The sequence below is a fragment of the Neopsephotus bourkii genome, unplaced genomic scaffold, assembly GCF_033783945.1.
Source record: "Neopsephotus bourkii isolate Nb327-2 ecotype Australia unplaced genomic scaffold, CSIRO-AGI_Nbou_v1 NB_168, whole genome shotgun sequence".
NCBI lineage: Eukaryota > Metazoa > Chordata > Aves > Psittaciformes > Psittacidae > Neopsephotus > Neopsephotus bourkii.
The window spans coordinates 18,655,778-18,672,132 of record NW_026900684.1 but is presented as its reverse complement, the minus strand read 5'-3'; the positions used below and the strand labels follow the sequence as shown (position 1 = coordinate 18,672,132).

The following is a 16,355-nucleotide window of genomic DNA, read 5'->3' as shown; positions in this document are numbered from 1 at the left end:
GGCATCCCAGGAGGCAGCGGGGAAACCGGACGCGCATGCGCGGCTGCTAAAAGGGCTGCTTCCCTCGCTGCTGCTGAGGGGGGTTATTTCGCTATGTTCCGTTTGGCCCCGGTGCTCCTGGGCCGCTTGGCCCGTGTCCAGCGCTGGGCGCCGTTGCTCCGCCACGAGGGCACAGCGAGCGGCGAAGAGGAGCTGTTTGTGTTCCCCGAGTACGAGCTGGAGTCGAGTGAAGCAGCGGCCGCAGCAGCAGTGGCAACAGCGGCTGCGGCAACGGCAGCAACAGAACCGGCAGTTCCCCTTCCCCGTCGGGAGCGAAAGCTGGGCAGGGAGCAGCGGAAGCGGGACTCGGCGGTGGTGGAGGCGGGGCGGCCCGATTCGTCTGTGCCGCTGAGCGGCGTGAGCTGCTCAGGCTGCGGGGCCGAGCTGCACTGCCGTGACAACGCGGCGCCGGGCTTCATGCCGGCGGAGAAGTTCCGGAGCCTGTCGGAGGGCCCGGACGGCGCGGCAGGGTTGCGCGGAGCCGTGTGCCAGCGGTGCTGGATGCTGGCCCACTACGGCCGGGCTTTGCGGCTGGAGCTACCGGCCGAGCAGCACCGGCTGGTGGTAAGCGCTGCCCTGCGCCGCCCACTTCGCCACGGCCGCGGCCCGCTCCTTCTCTATCTCCTCGACGTGCTGGAGCTGCCCGACCCGGTGCTGTCCCAGCTGCCGGCGCTGCTGGGCCCCGATGTCCCTGCTGCCGGGTTGCTGGTGGTAGGTAACAAGGTAGATCTGCTCCCCGCCGACTCTCCCGGGCACCTGAGGCGGCTGCGGCAGCGGGTGGCGGAGGCCTGCGCCCAGGCCGGCCTGCGGGGAGCGCCGCTGGTAGACATCCGCTTGGTGAGCGCCAAGACAGGCTTTGGCATGGAGGGGCTGATCAGCCGGCTGCAGCGCTCCTGGAAGTGCGCCGGGGATGTCTACCTGCTGGGCGCCACCAACTCCGGCAAGTCGACGCTCTTCAACACTCTGCTGCGCTCCGACTACTGCAAGTCTCGTGCTCCCGATATCATCGACAGGGCCACCGTCTCCTCCTGGCCAGGTCAGGGCCCCCGCTCTCCCTGTTGCAGTGGGGGTTAGGTGCTTACCTCGGGGCTGCTCTTCTTGTCGCAGAACCTGTCGCCCTGAAGCATTGCCGCTGTGGGCAGTGAGCTGCAGTGCTGTAATGTGCTTTGGCTTGTTGCCTTCCTCAGGGTACCAAGGGTTGGAAGTATGCACGGAGGGTGCTCTGCGTCATGTAGCACTAAGGGGGCTGGTAAGCTAGTGCTAGCCTGTGTGCTCCCTTGCCAGTGGGAACAGCACCCAATCTCTGTGTCTTGCCATCTCCCTATCAATCAGGGATACACGCTGGTCTAGAGAGATGGGGAGGTGGACTGATGTGCACCTGTAGACAAAACCAAGCTGCCTGGAGGTGGAACGTGCCTGGGGTGTACTAAAACAGTATTGGCACTATTTGGCTTTGAGACCCTTTTCATCAAAGTAATGACAGCACATTTCAAGTAGATGGATGGCTGGTTTCTGCTGCCTTGGCTGCAGAAACTGATACTATGGGAGCAACTGGCATTCCACCTCCAACTTTGTGTTACTGGATTTCACCCAAAAGTTGGAGAAGGAATTTGGTATTTTATTTTTTTTTGTTGCTCTTTCTCAAGAGTTTAAATGTGCCTGATAGCCAAAGGCCCAAATGTGCCTTCCGTTTTTTTTCCAGGAACAACGCTGAATCTGTTGAAATTTCCAATTATTAATCCTACGTGTGACAGGATATTCCGAAGGCAGGAGAGGCTGAAAGAAGAGGCAGAAAAAACAGAAGATCAGCTAAGCAATGAAGAAAAGAAGCTCCTAAATAACCTTAAAAAGCAGGGTTATTTAGTGGGTGAGTATTGTCTGAATACAGGTATTGCCCCTCTGTCTCAATGAAAATAGTTAATTACACAGAGGACTGTTAACTCTTTAACCTCCTGTAGAATCCAATTGGTTTTGTCAAGTACTTTCTCCCCACTCTGAACTCATTTCCATTTAATTACAGAATCACAGAATGGTTAGAGTTGGCAGGGGCCTCAAAGATCATCTAGTTCCAGTCCCCGCCTGCCATGGACAGGGACACCTTCCATTAGACCAGGTTGCTCTAAGGCCATGCAACTTAGCTTTGGATATTGCCAGGGATGGGGTATACACGTTATTATGTATTTATTTTTCAGAAATAAGACCTATATTTGGTACAGGAGTTGCAGGAAGTACTGCTATGTAGTAGCAATTAAAAATTTTACAAACTTGCATACAAGTTATTTTGATCAGTTTTTGCTCTCTGAGTAGTTGAATGCAAGAGCTCCAGCTCCTCCATAACAGGAATCATTAGTATTTCTTTTGAGTACTTACTTTTCAGCTATTGTTTCAGTAGCATTGCAGAGAGATTTCCTCTGCTCAGCACACCTACCATCAGCATGTGCTAAGCTACTGAGCTATTTCGGCTGCAGGTCACAGTGGTTGTACATCATTTTAGTATGTATCCAAAAGCAGGGGTTGCCAGAAGATAGCCCTGGTTTTTTTAAATAATGCTGTGTTTGACAGTCTAAGGCAGACTAAAAAGAAGGCAGCCTGCTTTACTGTAAAACAGAAATAATGGAGAGCTTGTGATCTGGTCCCTGCTAAGGTCTGGGGCTTGTGAAATGCAAAGCAAGAATTAATAGAAGGGATTTCCTTTGAGCACACAAGTTTATAGGCACACAGATCTTTATTACCTTCCTATTACTGATGTGCATCCCTTTTAAGCAAGGGAAGGGACAGATGTCCTATTGAAAGGAAGGCAAGTTAATAAATTAATTACGAGGAACCTTTCATTTTAATCCAGGAAGAGTTGGAAGAACATTTGGACGGCAGAAGTCTAGCACTGTGATTGACTTTGACCCTGACATGCTCTCCTACAGCATAGATGAAGATCCCAAACCTGCTTCTAAGAAGCGTGAGCAAAGGGAGGAGTTCACATACAATGAAGTGAAGGATGCTCGCTGGTGTTATGACACTCCAGGGATTGTAAAGGAAAATTGTGTATGTACTCTGCAGTGGCATGTTTTGGAATGACAGGGTTTGGGAGGACTGTTCTGCCTTCATTGTGTGTGTGGGAGTTTTTCTGCTGCAGTCTTGGGGTTAGGATTCTTTTGGTTTGAACAATTGTGTTAAAATATGGTTTGTATTTACTTGGGGAGGGTTCACTGTGTTAGTGCCATTGCATTTCTGAGTTGTGCATACTGTGATCTTTGCAAAGGGATTGTATGACTGTATCGTCAAACTTTCTTAACTTCTGAATGACAGAAAGTAAGCAATAGTGCTGTAAGCAGGTTTATACCTGCATCATCCCATGAAGTCTGCACTTCTTTAACTCTGCCTTTAACTACTTGAAAAGGTGGAACTTAAGAGAAAGAACAGTGTTGTGTGACTGAACCAGATCTTTGAGAAAGCATTGTCCTGAAGCTACCAGGATCTGCAGTGTTCCTGTTAGTAGCTGCAATGCATCAGGCCTACCCCTGTGCTCTGAAGTCAGTGCTGATATAATGCACACATCCAAAAACGCCTTGTTCTGATTTTTGTTTGCTGTAATATGTATGCAGAGCTGCAGGTCATCTTTTTGAGAAGAAGTACAAGAAGATAGAAAAGCCCTTAAGAGAATGAAGTGCAAGAACTCTGCTGAGATTGCACAGCTCATGTGCAGATGCTGCTTTCATGAACACTAGAAAACTGCTGGTTGTCTGGTAGATGTATTTGCCAGATCATAACCCACTTTACTATGGAAATTTGCTCTAGCTAGTGTAAAGGCAGTCATCAGAATAGAGATCTGGTTTGGTAGCTGGAGACTGGATATGTTCTTCTTCTCTGGAGTTGAATAAATGTGGGGGAAAAAAGGGGCTTTCTTGAATCCAGAAATACTTGCTGCCATTTCTGATTATCCTTGCTGTGCTTTTGAGAGCTACATGCCATGTTTCAGATCAGTTTTTGTTCCTGCAGTCAGTGTTCAGTCTAAGTAGAGGACAAGCAGATTGCCAAGTTCTGCCACATTAGACGAGCAGTTGTGAGCAGGATTGGGGTTTTAATACTATTTTGGAAGAAGAAGGAAGGAAAGTGGCTGTTGGCATATGGTGGAATTATAATTTTTCTATAATCCCTGGGGTTTTGAGGGGTTTTTAGCTGCTTCCTCATGACTCCTTCCAAAGCCAGATTTCTGGGAAACCTACAAAAGGATTACTGATGACTCAGATTTTGGTATAAGCATTGTCAAACACATCAGAAAGCCTGCACCAAGTAGGGCAAAGTGTCCTTGTCTCATAGAAGTTGGTGTTGAAGTCTGTTGGCTTTCAAGCTAAAAGTTATCTGCTTCTGAACTTAGGAAATGCATTAGGGGCTCTGGCTGCACCTTGTTAGTTCAGTCTTTTAATGGTGAATTGGTTAACCCTCAATACTGGACTGTTACAAACTTGTATTTGCATGACTGTGGCATTGGAGGAGGGGCCCACTTGAAAGCATTTCTGCTCTTAGTTCCCTGTGTTTAGGAAAAAGACATCATCAATATGAAGGCAAGTTGTTTCCTTCAAGGCACTGCTTCCTGGGCTTGCACACTGTTTCATAGCTGTGTTTGAACAGCGCTTCTGTAGAAAGTGGTCAGACCACTGAGGCTGGAGTGCTGCTAGTTAAGTCGCTGGCTTTTAAGCAGACTTTGGGGTGGATCCTTTAACAGAAACAAGTTTGCACCTAAACATATGAGCCAGTTAAGCCAGGAGAAGGAAAGGAAGGGGGAGGAGAGGAGGACAGGCAGCACGAGCATGTGGGAGCCCTCACAGAGAAGAGAGCTTGCTTCACTGTGCTCAGAGTAGGGATCCATGCTGTGTGACAGGCTCTCATACTGCAGTTTTAGTTGTTTCACAGTGTGATCCAGCACTTTTCTCTCAGTGCAATAGTTGAGGCTAGCTTTGCTGCTAGTATTGATTCAGCACTTTGCATCACTAAGTGAAGTAATTCAAATATCATAGCAAAGGTGGTCTCCAGCTCTCTGCTTGGCTCCATTCATGCTATAAAAGTATAGTAAATTCTGGGTGAGCTTGTTCCAGCGAGACCCAGGATTCCCAAATCTGTGATCAACAGGCTTCTGGCAGCTGTTATAATTCATTATGGACCCTGCATTGCCATGAAGATTGGTGACATCCCTGCCACCTCCTCGTTCCTACTTAATTTGTGAACCAGAACTGAACTGTTCTGTTAAATGTTCTTCACACTGCTCTATCTGATCTTTTTCCCTTCTCAATATAATATCAGTATTAATTTCATTATGCCCATTGGAACATGTGGAATGAGTTACAGTGGTATGATTTATTTTGCAGGTTTTAAATCTCCTGACAGATAAAGAAGTAAAGCTGGTTTTGCCCACAAGCGCCATTGTTCCACGGACCTTCATTCTCAAGCCAGGAACGGCCTTGTTTTTAGCAGCCTTGGGACGTGTAGACTACTTAGAGGTAAGGGAAGAAAGGATTTTGTGATCTCCTGCTTCATCACTTATTACAGTAGCAGAGGATAAAAGGTATTCTAGGTAGCCTTCCCAGACCCCTTTTTTGCTGCTTTTGAGATCAGAAATCAGTTAGAAAAGAAATCTGTTAGAAAAGCACCATGTAAAGTTGTAAAATCAAAGAATGGTTTAGGTTGGAAGGGTCCTTCAAAGGTCATGTGTTCCAGCCCCCTTGCAATAAGCAGGGACATCTTCAACTAGATCAAGCTGCTGGGAACCACATGCAGCCTGGCCTTGAATGTCTCCAGGGATGGTGCATCCGCTGCCACACTAGGCAACCTGTGCCAGTGTTTTACCACCTTCACTGTATAGAATTTCTTCCTCATGTCCAGTCTGAATCTCCCCTTTTAGTTTAAAACTATTACCCATCATCCTATCCCAACAGGCACCGCTGAAGTCTCTCCACATCTTTCTTATAGGCCCCTTTCAAATATTGAAAGGCTGCAATAAGGTCTCCTCAGAGTCTTTTCTTCTCCAGGCTGAATAAGCCCAACTCTCTCAGCCTTTCCTCACAGGAGATGTGCTCCAGCCCCCTGGTCATGTTTTGTGGCCTCCTCTGGACCATCTCAAGCAGGTCCATGTCTCTTCCTGTGCTGAGGACTCCAGAGCTGGATGCAGTACTGCAGGTGGGGTCTGACCAGAGCAGAGTAGAGGGGCACAGAATCAACGGTGTACCAGTATGGCAGAGGAGCTCCATCATAGTTGAGAATCCAGAGCATCATCTTGAAAAACAGCTTGGCAGACAGAGAAGTAATGCCTCAAGAAAAAAGTGTCTGTGAGGATGGCAACCCAGCAGAAACTAACACTTTATTCATACTGTCTTGGGCAGAGCTCTCAGAAAAGAACCTCCTAGGTATGTTGGTTGGGCACTGTCAGGGATTCAAGAAAGCACCTGGGTTTGTGTACCTTGACAAAGTAGGACAGCAATGCAGGTGACGTTTTACTGGCAGTAAATACCATCTGCAAGATCAGGCAGCCACAGGGCTGCCACACGGCATTGTTTGTCATGAGGGATGACTTTGGAGAACCTAGCTGGTGTTGTCGTGGTAAAGAAGTGTTGCACCGTCTCCTGATGAGAGGATCAGGCTTGGAGACACATCCAGTGCAGCAGGGCTGGCAGGTAGGCTTCATGCTATAAGCCTGTTTTCCATGTAACAGTGCTCCTAGCAATCTGAGCTGTGCACATGTAGGGCCCCAGAGGTCTTTCGTATCTGTCTCAGTCCACTGCTGTATCAGTCTTGTGTATCTACATCCTCCAGAGAAGGAAGACACTTGTGCTCAAATCATGACAGAGGAACCCCAGCATCAGATCAGATTAGATCTCAAGAATTTTTGCACTTGGGTTTCCTTATTTCAGGCTGCTAACAGTGCTTGTAGAGGTTGCTCCCCTTTCTAACCTTGTTTTCTCTGCATGCAGAAGTTATGAGAGTGTCTGCAGAAATTAGAATCATAGAATCGTAGAATAGTTAGAGTTGGAAAGGACCTTAAGATCATCAAGTTCCAAAACCCCTGCCATGGGGAGGGACACCTCGCTCTAAATCATATTACCCAAGGTCTCGTCCAACCTGGCCTTGAACACTGCCAGGGATGGAGCATTCACAACCTCCCTGGGCAACCTATTCCAGTGCCTCACCACCCTAACAGGAAAGAATTTCCTCCTTATATCCAATCTAAACTTCCCCTGTTTAAGTTTTAACCCATTACCCCTTGTCCTATCACTACAGTCCCTAATGAAGAGTCCATCCCCAGCATCCCTATAGCCCCCTTCAGATACTGGAAGGCTGCTATGAGGTCTCCACGCAGCCTTCTCTTCTCCAGGCTGAACAGCCCCAACTTTCTCAGCTGATCTTCATATGGGAGGTGCTCCAGCCCCCTGATCATTCTCGTGGCCCTCCTCTGGACTTGTTCCAACAGTCGCCTCACATTCAATTTTTGCATAGCTTGAGAGCAGCTTGGAACTTCAGGGGGAGGTGCCTGTTATCAATGTAAATTGGTGAGAGAAGAGGCACTACACAGAAGTCGTCCCTCACCTCTCCTGCTAAACAACCACACTGAACTTGTTCTTGGGAATTAAGAGCAAAGATCTCTTGGATGATGAGCTAAGCAGATGTGATGGCAGGGGATGTGATATTGGGCATACTTTGAGACAGGATGACGAAGCTGTGCTTACTTCTCTCCTAGGAGCTCAGCTCCCCTGTTTATATAAACTTCCTTCTCTGCAGTGACAGAGGCAGAAACCCCTCGGCCAACGAGGGGACATCAGTCATACAGATTGTCAACACGCAGGAGTGAACAATTCAGGGCTGCTCTTCTGTTATCATAAGTAACATTCTCTTCTTGTTTCTTAGGGAGAAAAGTCTGCCTGGTTTTCTGTCGTGGCTTCTAACCTGTTGCCAGTCCATGTTACTTCCCTGATTAATGCAGATGCCATCTACAAGAAGCATGCTGGCCACGAGTTACTAAAGGTAAGAGGAGATGCTGTGGTGGTCTCTTGGTTGCAGATAGGCAGGCTGTCCCACCTGGTGCAGCGCCCTGCCTGGAATACAGCTGATAAGGAAAAGCAGCCTGTGTCAAGTGTTTGGAGCTTCAGCAGTGCGTAAGTGAAGATCTGCAGTGTGGAGCCATCCTGCACAGACTGCATGGCTACAGCTTATTTAGGAGAGAACACCCAAGATGATATATTTTCATCAGAGCTCTTGCTTCTGGCATTCAGGCTGTTAAGATTTGCAGTGCTCTGCTCTCTGATGCTTGCCTTTTCTTGAGCAGCCTTAAAGTACAGGCAGCTACAGATATTTTCCATGGCAAACTTCAGGTACCTTTCTTATTCTTTCACCACTGGATCCTCTGCACATGCCTTCATTTTTGGTGGTGTGACTTTTTCCTTGGTACATGCCACATACTGTGTAGCATTTGCAGATTAATGGAGAATGGGGTGAGCTGTCCTTGTGGGGTGAGCTCCACCCCTGTGCACATTGAGAACAAGTGCTGTCACTCATGTCAAGGCTGAGTCCTGCAGTGGGCACTCCACCTTTGTACTTCTGGGCTCCCACTGGGTTGCTTAGGGTGTGATCTTGATTCTGTTCTTGGCAAACCTAAAATAACTCTTGTAGGGTATTCAAACCAGTTGTTACTTGGCTAACAGTTGTCTGTTATCTTTATTCCTACCTGTGCCTTGCTTACCAGTTTAAGGTAGGAGTGCTGGAGTGCCTCTTGACTGTTACATCTTTTCTCTGTGTTTTGATCTTAGGTTCCCATGGGTGGGGAAGAGCGAATGAAAGAGTTCCCTCCCCTTATCCCCCAGGACATTACACTGAAAGGAATTGGTACGACCGAGGCAGTTGCAGATATCAAACTTTCTTCTGCAGGTAATTTAGTATTTCTTCATTAGTTCACTTTGCAGGGTCTGCATCCTAGAAACATGGATGCGAAGAGGCGTGTGAAGGGATGAAGCAGTACTTCCTGCTCAGAGCAGGACTGTCACCAACACAAAATCAGGGCAGCTGTGACTGTGCAGCTGAAGCTTGGTAGCCTCCAAGAAAGGAGATTGACAGCCATCATTGTACAGGATGACCACATTGGAATGCTTTATGTCTGGCTGCCATACAAGTTCCATAGCATCAGGAATGGCTGTGACACTTCTGGCTGTCCAGGTGGGAGGGAAAGGGCGTTTCACTATTGTGGTGGTAGTTCCCACCACAGGAAAGAGCTGTGTCTGGGGAGAGTAAGATGTGGCTTTGAGTGCTGCCTTCTATTGGGAAAGGGCTGGTATAACCTTTGAGCTTGGTTTCTCAAAGCAGTCACATGTGGATAGCTCAGGTTCTTAGCCATCATGGGAGGCACTGAGGTTGTGTCAGAACCCTCTTTCTGATCCTAGAACTTTTCTCACTGACTGAGTGTTCTTCTTGGCTGTGCAGGTTGGGTGGCAGTGACAGCTCACCTGGAAGAGAAACTGTTGCTCCGAGCCTATACTCCCCAGGGTACCACGTTGGTGGTGCGGGAGCCTCCCCTTCTGCCATACATCAGCACCATCAGAGGGTCACGGATCCCAGGCAGTGCTGCTTATAGGACCAAAAAACCTCCCTCCCTGGTGGAAAACCTGAAAACCACAGGGAGAAGATAGCATTGCTCATCATCTGAGCAAGGTAGAAGACCGAACAGCCTCTGGAGAACCTTGTTGCTTGTTGATACTCAGGACTCCTTTTTAAAGGCAGATAGGCATGGTTTTGGAAGCAGGCCTGGGGGGAGCTCCACAAATCCACACCTGATTCATCTGATGAACTGCAGCCGTTTTGCATCAGTTGAGTGGCTGGTACCTTGCTGTGAGAGGTGAAACAGCTGCTCCTTGGGAACTGCCTTTCTGAAGGGGAAAGGGGTGGAGGGAGTGGGGAAGAGCAGGGAATGCTGTAGTGTGGGTATGACCTGCCTAGTGGCTGATAGTAATTTGACAACATCAACCAAAAATCAGGTCCTTCAACATCTGGGGCAAGTGCAGCTTTTGGACACCGGAAAGATTAATTAATTAAAAGCAGGTCTGATCATATGCCTGAAGAGGAAACTTTTGCAACTCACTGCTTCACTTTGGTTTCTGTAGCTTGTGTAAAGGTTTCTGAAACTGAAGGTGTAGAGTAAAACTTTTCAAGGACACGTCCTCCCTTGTATCCTTTTCAAATTGCCAACAAACCACTCTTGTGTGGGCATAAGCATCCTGCTAACAACAGCCCCAGTAGGAAGGCTGATGGTAGAGGAAAGCATATCGTGCCAGGGCTGACAGCCGAAGAGAGGACAGGCTGCTGCAGCTCCATGCTGCCAGGTCCAGCCACTAGTGAGGCTGAAGTGCTTTCCCAGGGGGCACAGAGCACACATACCACATACATACACTGCTGGCCACACACATCATGGACACATAGCACTTAATGCAAACACAGCAGCAAGAGCCTGTATGCACAAGTGATGTGCACGCAGCTGCTGGGCCAAACGTTCAAGTGACACTGCTTTCCCAGTTGCTGGTACCTGAAGATGTGAACCCCTGAAGCCTCAGTTCCACTCCACTTTGTGGTACGCAGTCTTGGTACAGCCACACAGCTGGCCAGGATGCCTGGTTGTGCAGCCGTGTACTCCCCTAGAGCAAACTGAATGCTCTGACACCCTGAGCTGGCCCTTGAAGACCCCCACACCCCTGTTCTCCCAGGCCATTTCATCCTTTCTCCAGCTTCACTAGCTGTGGTTAGATGCATGGTTTCACTCCAGTTGCTGCCCTGAAACCTCAGTGTCAGACCCATTTCGTTAGTGATCCCAAGAGTGAAATAAAGATGCAAACGAGATTAAGTACCATAATTGATCAGTTGGTTTATTACAAAAAGACAATTAATGTAAAAAAATAAATTATTGTAAAAAAAAAAAAAAAAAGATTGGAAAAAAGGTAGAAATGAAGCAAGAATTTGGAGTGCTAAGAGAGTCACCACCATGGATCCAGCAGTGTCCTGGGGGTCCATAAGTCCTCAGGGAGGCGGTGGGAGTCGTCCAGGGTTCGTAGTCAGTGTTGGAGCAGTGTCCCCAAGAGTCTGTAGTAGCTGGAGATGGGTGTCCTCATGGAGGTGTCCTTCGTGGTGATTACCTTTTCCCCCTTACATTATGAGTCGGGGGTAGTACCTCTGTTCTTAATGTCAGGTACTACACGTTCCTGGCGGACCAGTTTCTCTGGCCTTGCAGCCAGCTCTGCAACTTGTTTGCAGCAATTCTTGGGATAATGGGCAGAAATTCCTCACACCAGTCCTCAAGATAAGGGGCTCCTCCCACCCATCTCTCAGGTAATTGACAGTGGAGTCCCATTTCAGTTCCTCACACCCTTCTCTGAGGCAGTGGACCTGGGGCCTTACCTCAACTCCTCCCAACCCATCCCTGAGACAGTAGTTAGTGGAATCCCATCTCAGCTTCTCATACTAGTGCGTGAGATAATGGAGGGTGGAGTTTGATTTCAGTTCAGTTTCTCACACCCTCTCATCCCCATATGCACACATGGACAGGGAATACAGAGCCCTCCCTGAGGAAAGTTAGATTTAGTAAGGATACACGACAAACTGCTGATCAGATACAGGGCATGGCCAGGCAAGTATACCAAGTAGCTGACTGTTTACACATAAGTAGCCCTCTTTATCCCCTTACCCTCTATTTTGTACACTTGTTCCCCCAAACACCTAAATCCTCCCTTTTCTCATCCTGAAAAAGTCCTGTGCAATCTCAAACTACTCTTCTCCTGCACCCCATGATGTGTCCCACGTCCTCAGACAGCAATCCTCTTTAACCCAAAAGGTTATGTGGACAGCTTCATGATACACAGGCTCACAGCATGGCAGAGGTTAAAGGATCCTCTGGAGGTCCTCTGGTTCAGTGCCCTGCTCAAGCAGGGCCACCTAGAGCAGCCTGCCCAGTACTGTGTCTAGATGGATTTTACTGTCTCTGAGGATGGAGACAAGCTCCCTGTGCCCGTGCTCTCACCCTCACAGTAAAAAAGTGTTTCAGTTTGTGCCCATTGCCTCAGGCCCTGTCATAGAATGGTTTGGGTTGGAAAAGACCTTAGTATCACCTAGTTCCAACCCCCCTGCCATGGGCAGGGACACCTCACACTTTTAAGACCCTGGCTCCATCCTCTTTACACCTTCCTTTCAGGTGTTCATGATGATACTTCCTCAAAGACACAGACTTGTGGTGATGGGTTTTGCTTCTGGACAAGAGCTGCTAAGGGCTCTGAAAGGGGCTCATTCATTCTTCACAAGTCCTTCAGTTCCTGGCTTCCCTTGTGCCACTGTGCAGGTCTAGGCTTGTGCAAATGGGCCTTTGACAGGCATGATGACAGTGGTGATGGTCGTGGGAGGGTGCTATTTGGGCTCTCCCTCCTACCTCCATGTCTGTATGCTCCTTTGGGCCTGGGATGCTTTATCATAGAATCGCAGAGCCCCAGACTGGCTTGGGTTGGAAGGGACCTTAAAGCTCATCCAGTTCTAAGCCCCTCTGCCATGGGCAGGGACACCTTCCACTAGACCAGGTTGTTCAAAGCCCCATTCAACCAGGTGCTGAAAGCTTCCAGGGATGGGGCAGCCACAGCTTCTCTGGGCAACCTGTGCCAGGGCCTCACCAACCTCACAGGGAAGAACTTTTCCCTAATACCTAGTCTAAATCTCCCCTCTTTCAGTTTAAAGCCATTCCCCCTTGTCCTGTTACTCCATACCCTTGTAAAAAGCCCCTCTCCAGGTCTCTTGTTGGCTCCCTTTAGGTACCAGAAGGCTGCTATAAGGTCAACCCAGAGGCTTCTCTTCTCCAGGCTAAACAACCCCAACTCTCTTAGCTTGTCTTCATGGAAGAGGCTCCAGCCCCCACATCATCTCCATGGCTGCCTCTGGACTCGCTTGACAAGGTCCATGCTTCAGTTCAGATGATGTTTAAAACGCCTCTTCCAGCCTGCACTGCGCTATGTTTAGACATTTCCACAGGGCCAGCATGCAGAAACCTGTCACCAGCCCCATCTTGATGCCTAAAATGTCACTTCCAGACAGAGCTAACCACAGACTGCCCATTTCACTCACGCTGTCACACAGATACATAAAGTTTTGTGCTTTGAGGAGAACCTGTCTCGTGCTAGTAACAAGATATAAGGGGGAGGCAGATAAAACAGCATGAAGGAGAAGCTTGCACTTCCTCTTTAGCTGGGGTTACATGGAGCAGTCACAGAATCATAGAATAGTTAGGGTTGGAAAGGACCTTAACGTCATCTAGTTCCAACCCCCCTGTCCTAGGAAAGCGGGCCTGGAAAAAGCTAAACTGGGAGGCAGGCAAAGGGTCTGGCTGTGGTCTGTTCAAACCAGCTTGACAAATCCAAACCAGGCGTTCCCTGTGACATTCCTCTGCTGCTGTATGTCTGGAAACGCACAACATGAAAAGCAAACAGCTCTGCGTGCAGAAAGACGTGCCTGGGTTACAGCGGTGGTCCTCAGCCCAGGGGCTGGGCGTGAGGAGCTGCAGCCAAGGCAAGGGTTTGGTGAAGCAGGTCCCGTGGTCTGGGGGGACCCTTTCTACAAGCACAGATGGGCTGCACATGGGCTGATGGAGGTGGACAAAAAGGGGGGTGTGCATGCATACCTCCCATGCCCAGTGTCCTTCTGGGTCCAACCAGTGCATTGGGGCAGTGCGGAGCTTGGTGCTAGGCCGGGATTGTAGGGCCTTTGCAAAGGCCGTGCTGTGCCATGAGAGATGAAAACGTGTGCCCCCGACAGATGCTAAACATCAGCACACAGAACGTTGTAATGTGGAAGCAGTTAGTTCCTGAATGAAAGCACAGACGTGCCTTTTATGAGCTCCCAGGCCTGAATTACACCGGAGCTGAAGAGCTGCTCGGAAATGCTTCTCAAAGGGAGGGTTCGTGTCTGGTTTATGCCAGACAGCCTGGAAGGTAACACAGCTTTTACCATGCCTGTGGACATCAGCCAATTTAATCTCAGCACAGCAGCCAAAAGCAAAGGTAGTTTGAATCTGTGCAGAACTGAGGCATAAGGAGAGGGCTAGAGAGTCCAGCCCCTGGGACAGCCTGCTCTTTGTGGGTGTCTCAGTGTGCACTAGCAGGGTGCAGTTACTTATGGCTGCTCCAGAAGTGTGTTCAGCAGAACCATCCGCACAAAAACACAGCTTATGGCTTTGGATGCAGTAGTTAAAATCCAGGCAGAAACACACAGAGGGGCAAATTTGGGTGTATTGAGCTCGGGCTGGCTGGAGTTGCCTTTGAGCCTGGGGGGTTGCAGCGCCCAGGGGTGTTGGTGTACCTGGATGGGGTACTCCCTGATGTCCCAGCAGAGCCCAGCGCTGGGTTGGAGTGGGGCAGTGTGGTGTGGGGATGGCGTCTCCCTGCAACCCTGAGCAGGGATGTGCTGTTTGGCACTCTCCCGGTGTGGTGCCAGCTCACAGAGCGGCTTCCTTTCCCTGCCCAGTGGCTGTTCCCTATCAGAGCTGCTCATGGCAGGGACTCCCAGCCCAGAAACATGGCCACTGCTTTTCACGGCAAGAGCAGAACACGTCCCATGCCACTACCTTTAATGCTCCCCAAATAGACTCTAATGTGCAAAGAGGTGCACAGGGCAGGGAATCTAATGAACTGGAAGGTTCAAACATCTGCTTCCCACTGATTTTCATGTGATTCACAGCTTGCAATTGCTATATACTCCTTCCATCAACAGCTGTCCTTGCTCATCTTGTAGCTAAACTGCTGGGGTTGCCCAACATGACTTGATGGTGGGTCTGTACACATTGCGCCATCCTGGGGGTTCCTCCGGTGGCGGAGGAGGGCTGTGCCTCTGCAGGTCAGCCAGCAGCATCCTGCAGCGCCAGGGGAAGTTCTTGACCAGCTGCTGTTGAGGATGAGCAGGGGGTGATTTCCCATGTCACACATTGGGTGCCATGGTGTGGCTGTGGCCGCATCTGGGAATTATTCTGTGCCTCAGGTCCCTGGTCCAGCCTAACCAGGCAGCACTGAATCAAGAAGAAAAAGAGAAAAAAGCCCTCAAACCATCAGGGTTAGTCTGGCCAGCTCTGAGTGGGACCAGGGCTTAGTGCCTTTTGGAAGGACTGGAGCAGCGTATGAGCCCTTTATTAAAACCAGGACCCTCAGCACAGCAATGGGAAAGGGGCTCAGCCTTCTTTTTGGTTTTGTTCCATGATTGCAGGGCTCAGGGATGCTGAAGAGAGTGCAAACAGCCAGGCCAGATCCCAGGGCTGGCAAACGTGCTATGCTGCCCATGTGTTAGCTGGGGAGCATGGAGTGCATGTCTGCAGTGCTGCATCTGTGTATATGATACAAGCGTGTGCTTTTGAGATCTCCAGGAGCCCCTGGGCAGTTTCAGCTCCCAAGTTAAGGCACACTTGGGAGGTGGTCCTGCAGCTCTGTGATCATGCAGGGCACTGCCGATGTCCCTGTCCCTGGCATCCCCACCAAGGGACCAGTCACCATCTTCCCATTCTCCTTCTGTTTTTGATGGAAACAAACGCAGCCACGAACCTCACCAGTCCCCTCTCCTTGCCTGTTTTCAGATGGCAGCAGTCTGAGTGCTCTGACCTATACAGGGCTGAAGACCAAGAATGGTTCCTCCGTCCAACTCATGGGCAAGGGACAGGTTGTGCCATCTGGCTTGAGCCCAAGGGTGTCAGAGCACTGCCATGACATTGCATTGCTGAAGGTCTGGTGCTTCCAGCAAAGGAGGGAGATGTGGGGAGCTCAGTTTACCAAGCTTAAAAATACAACCTGGCCAAGAGAAGGGTTTTACCCTTCTAGAATTACCTTTTCCTACGTGTAGGTTATACTGTGCATGTACAAGGTAGAGACGCTTGTGTCAGCATGGCTAAGCTTTAAAAACAAACAAAAACCAACCACCAAACCAAACCCAGGCACCTACCCAGCATTTCAGCTCCTTCAGAGCATGAGCAAAGCCTGAACAAGGCAGCTGAATTAAGACGTCTTAGTTCGTAAGTCTTAATTCATGACATGAGCCCTGTTCCCATGCAAGCCAGCAGGAAGCTAAGCCATCTTCCAGTTGAACTAACTCACCTTTGGGGCATACTGGTGTGCGGACAGGAGTTCACACTAGCCTGCAGGGTACCACTGGACCATGTGCCTGTGCTCGGCTACCCAGTTCTGTAAAGAAACACCCTGGCATAAAGTAACTCCTAAGCATGTTTTCAGCCCAGCAGGTTTTATCATGGTTTTCTATCAGGAAAAGCTAGCAGTTTCTCTGCC

General features: G+C 49.3%; 1 protein-coding gene across 1 annotated transcript; it reads left to right on the top strand.

Moving 5' to 3' along the window:
- The first annotated feature begins 93 nt into the window (after positions 1 to 93).
- On the top strand, positions 94 to 10,225 carry NOA1 (nitric oxide associated 1). Its single transcript, XM_061374581.1, has 7 exons — positions 94 to 1,075; positions 1,742 to 1,906; positions 2,882 to 3,078; positions 5,400 to 5,531; positions 7,930 to 8,046; positions 8,829 to 8,946; positions 9,496 to 10,225. Exons 1-7 carry the CDS (start codon positions 94 to 96, stop codon positions 9,699 to 9,701), a joined length of 1,917 nt encoding a protein of 638 aa, XP_061230565.1. The 3' UTR covers positions 9,702 to 10,225.
- The last annotated feature ends 6,130 nt before the right edge of the window (positions 10,226 to 16,355 follow it).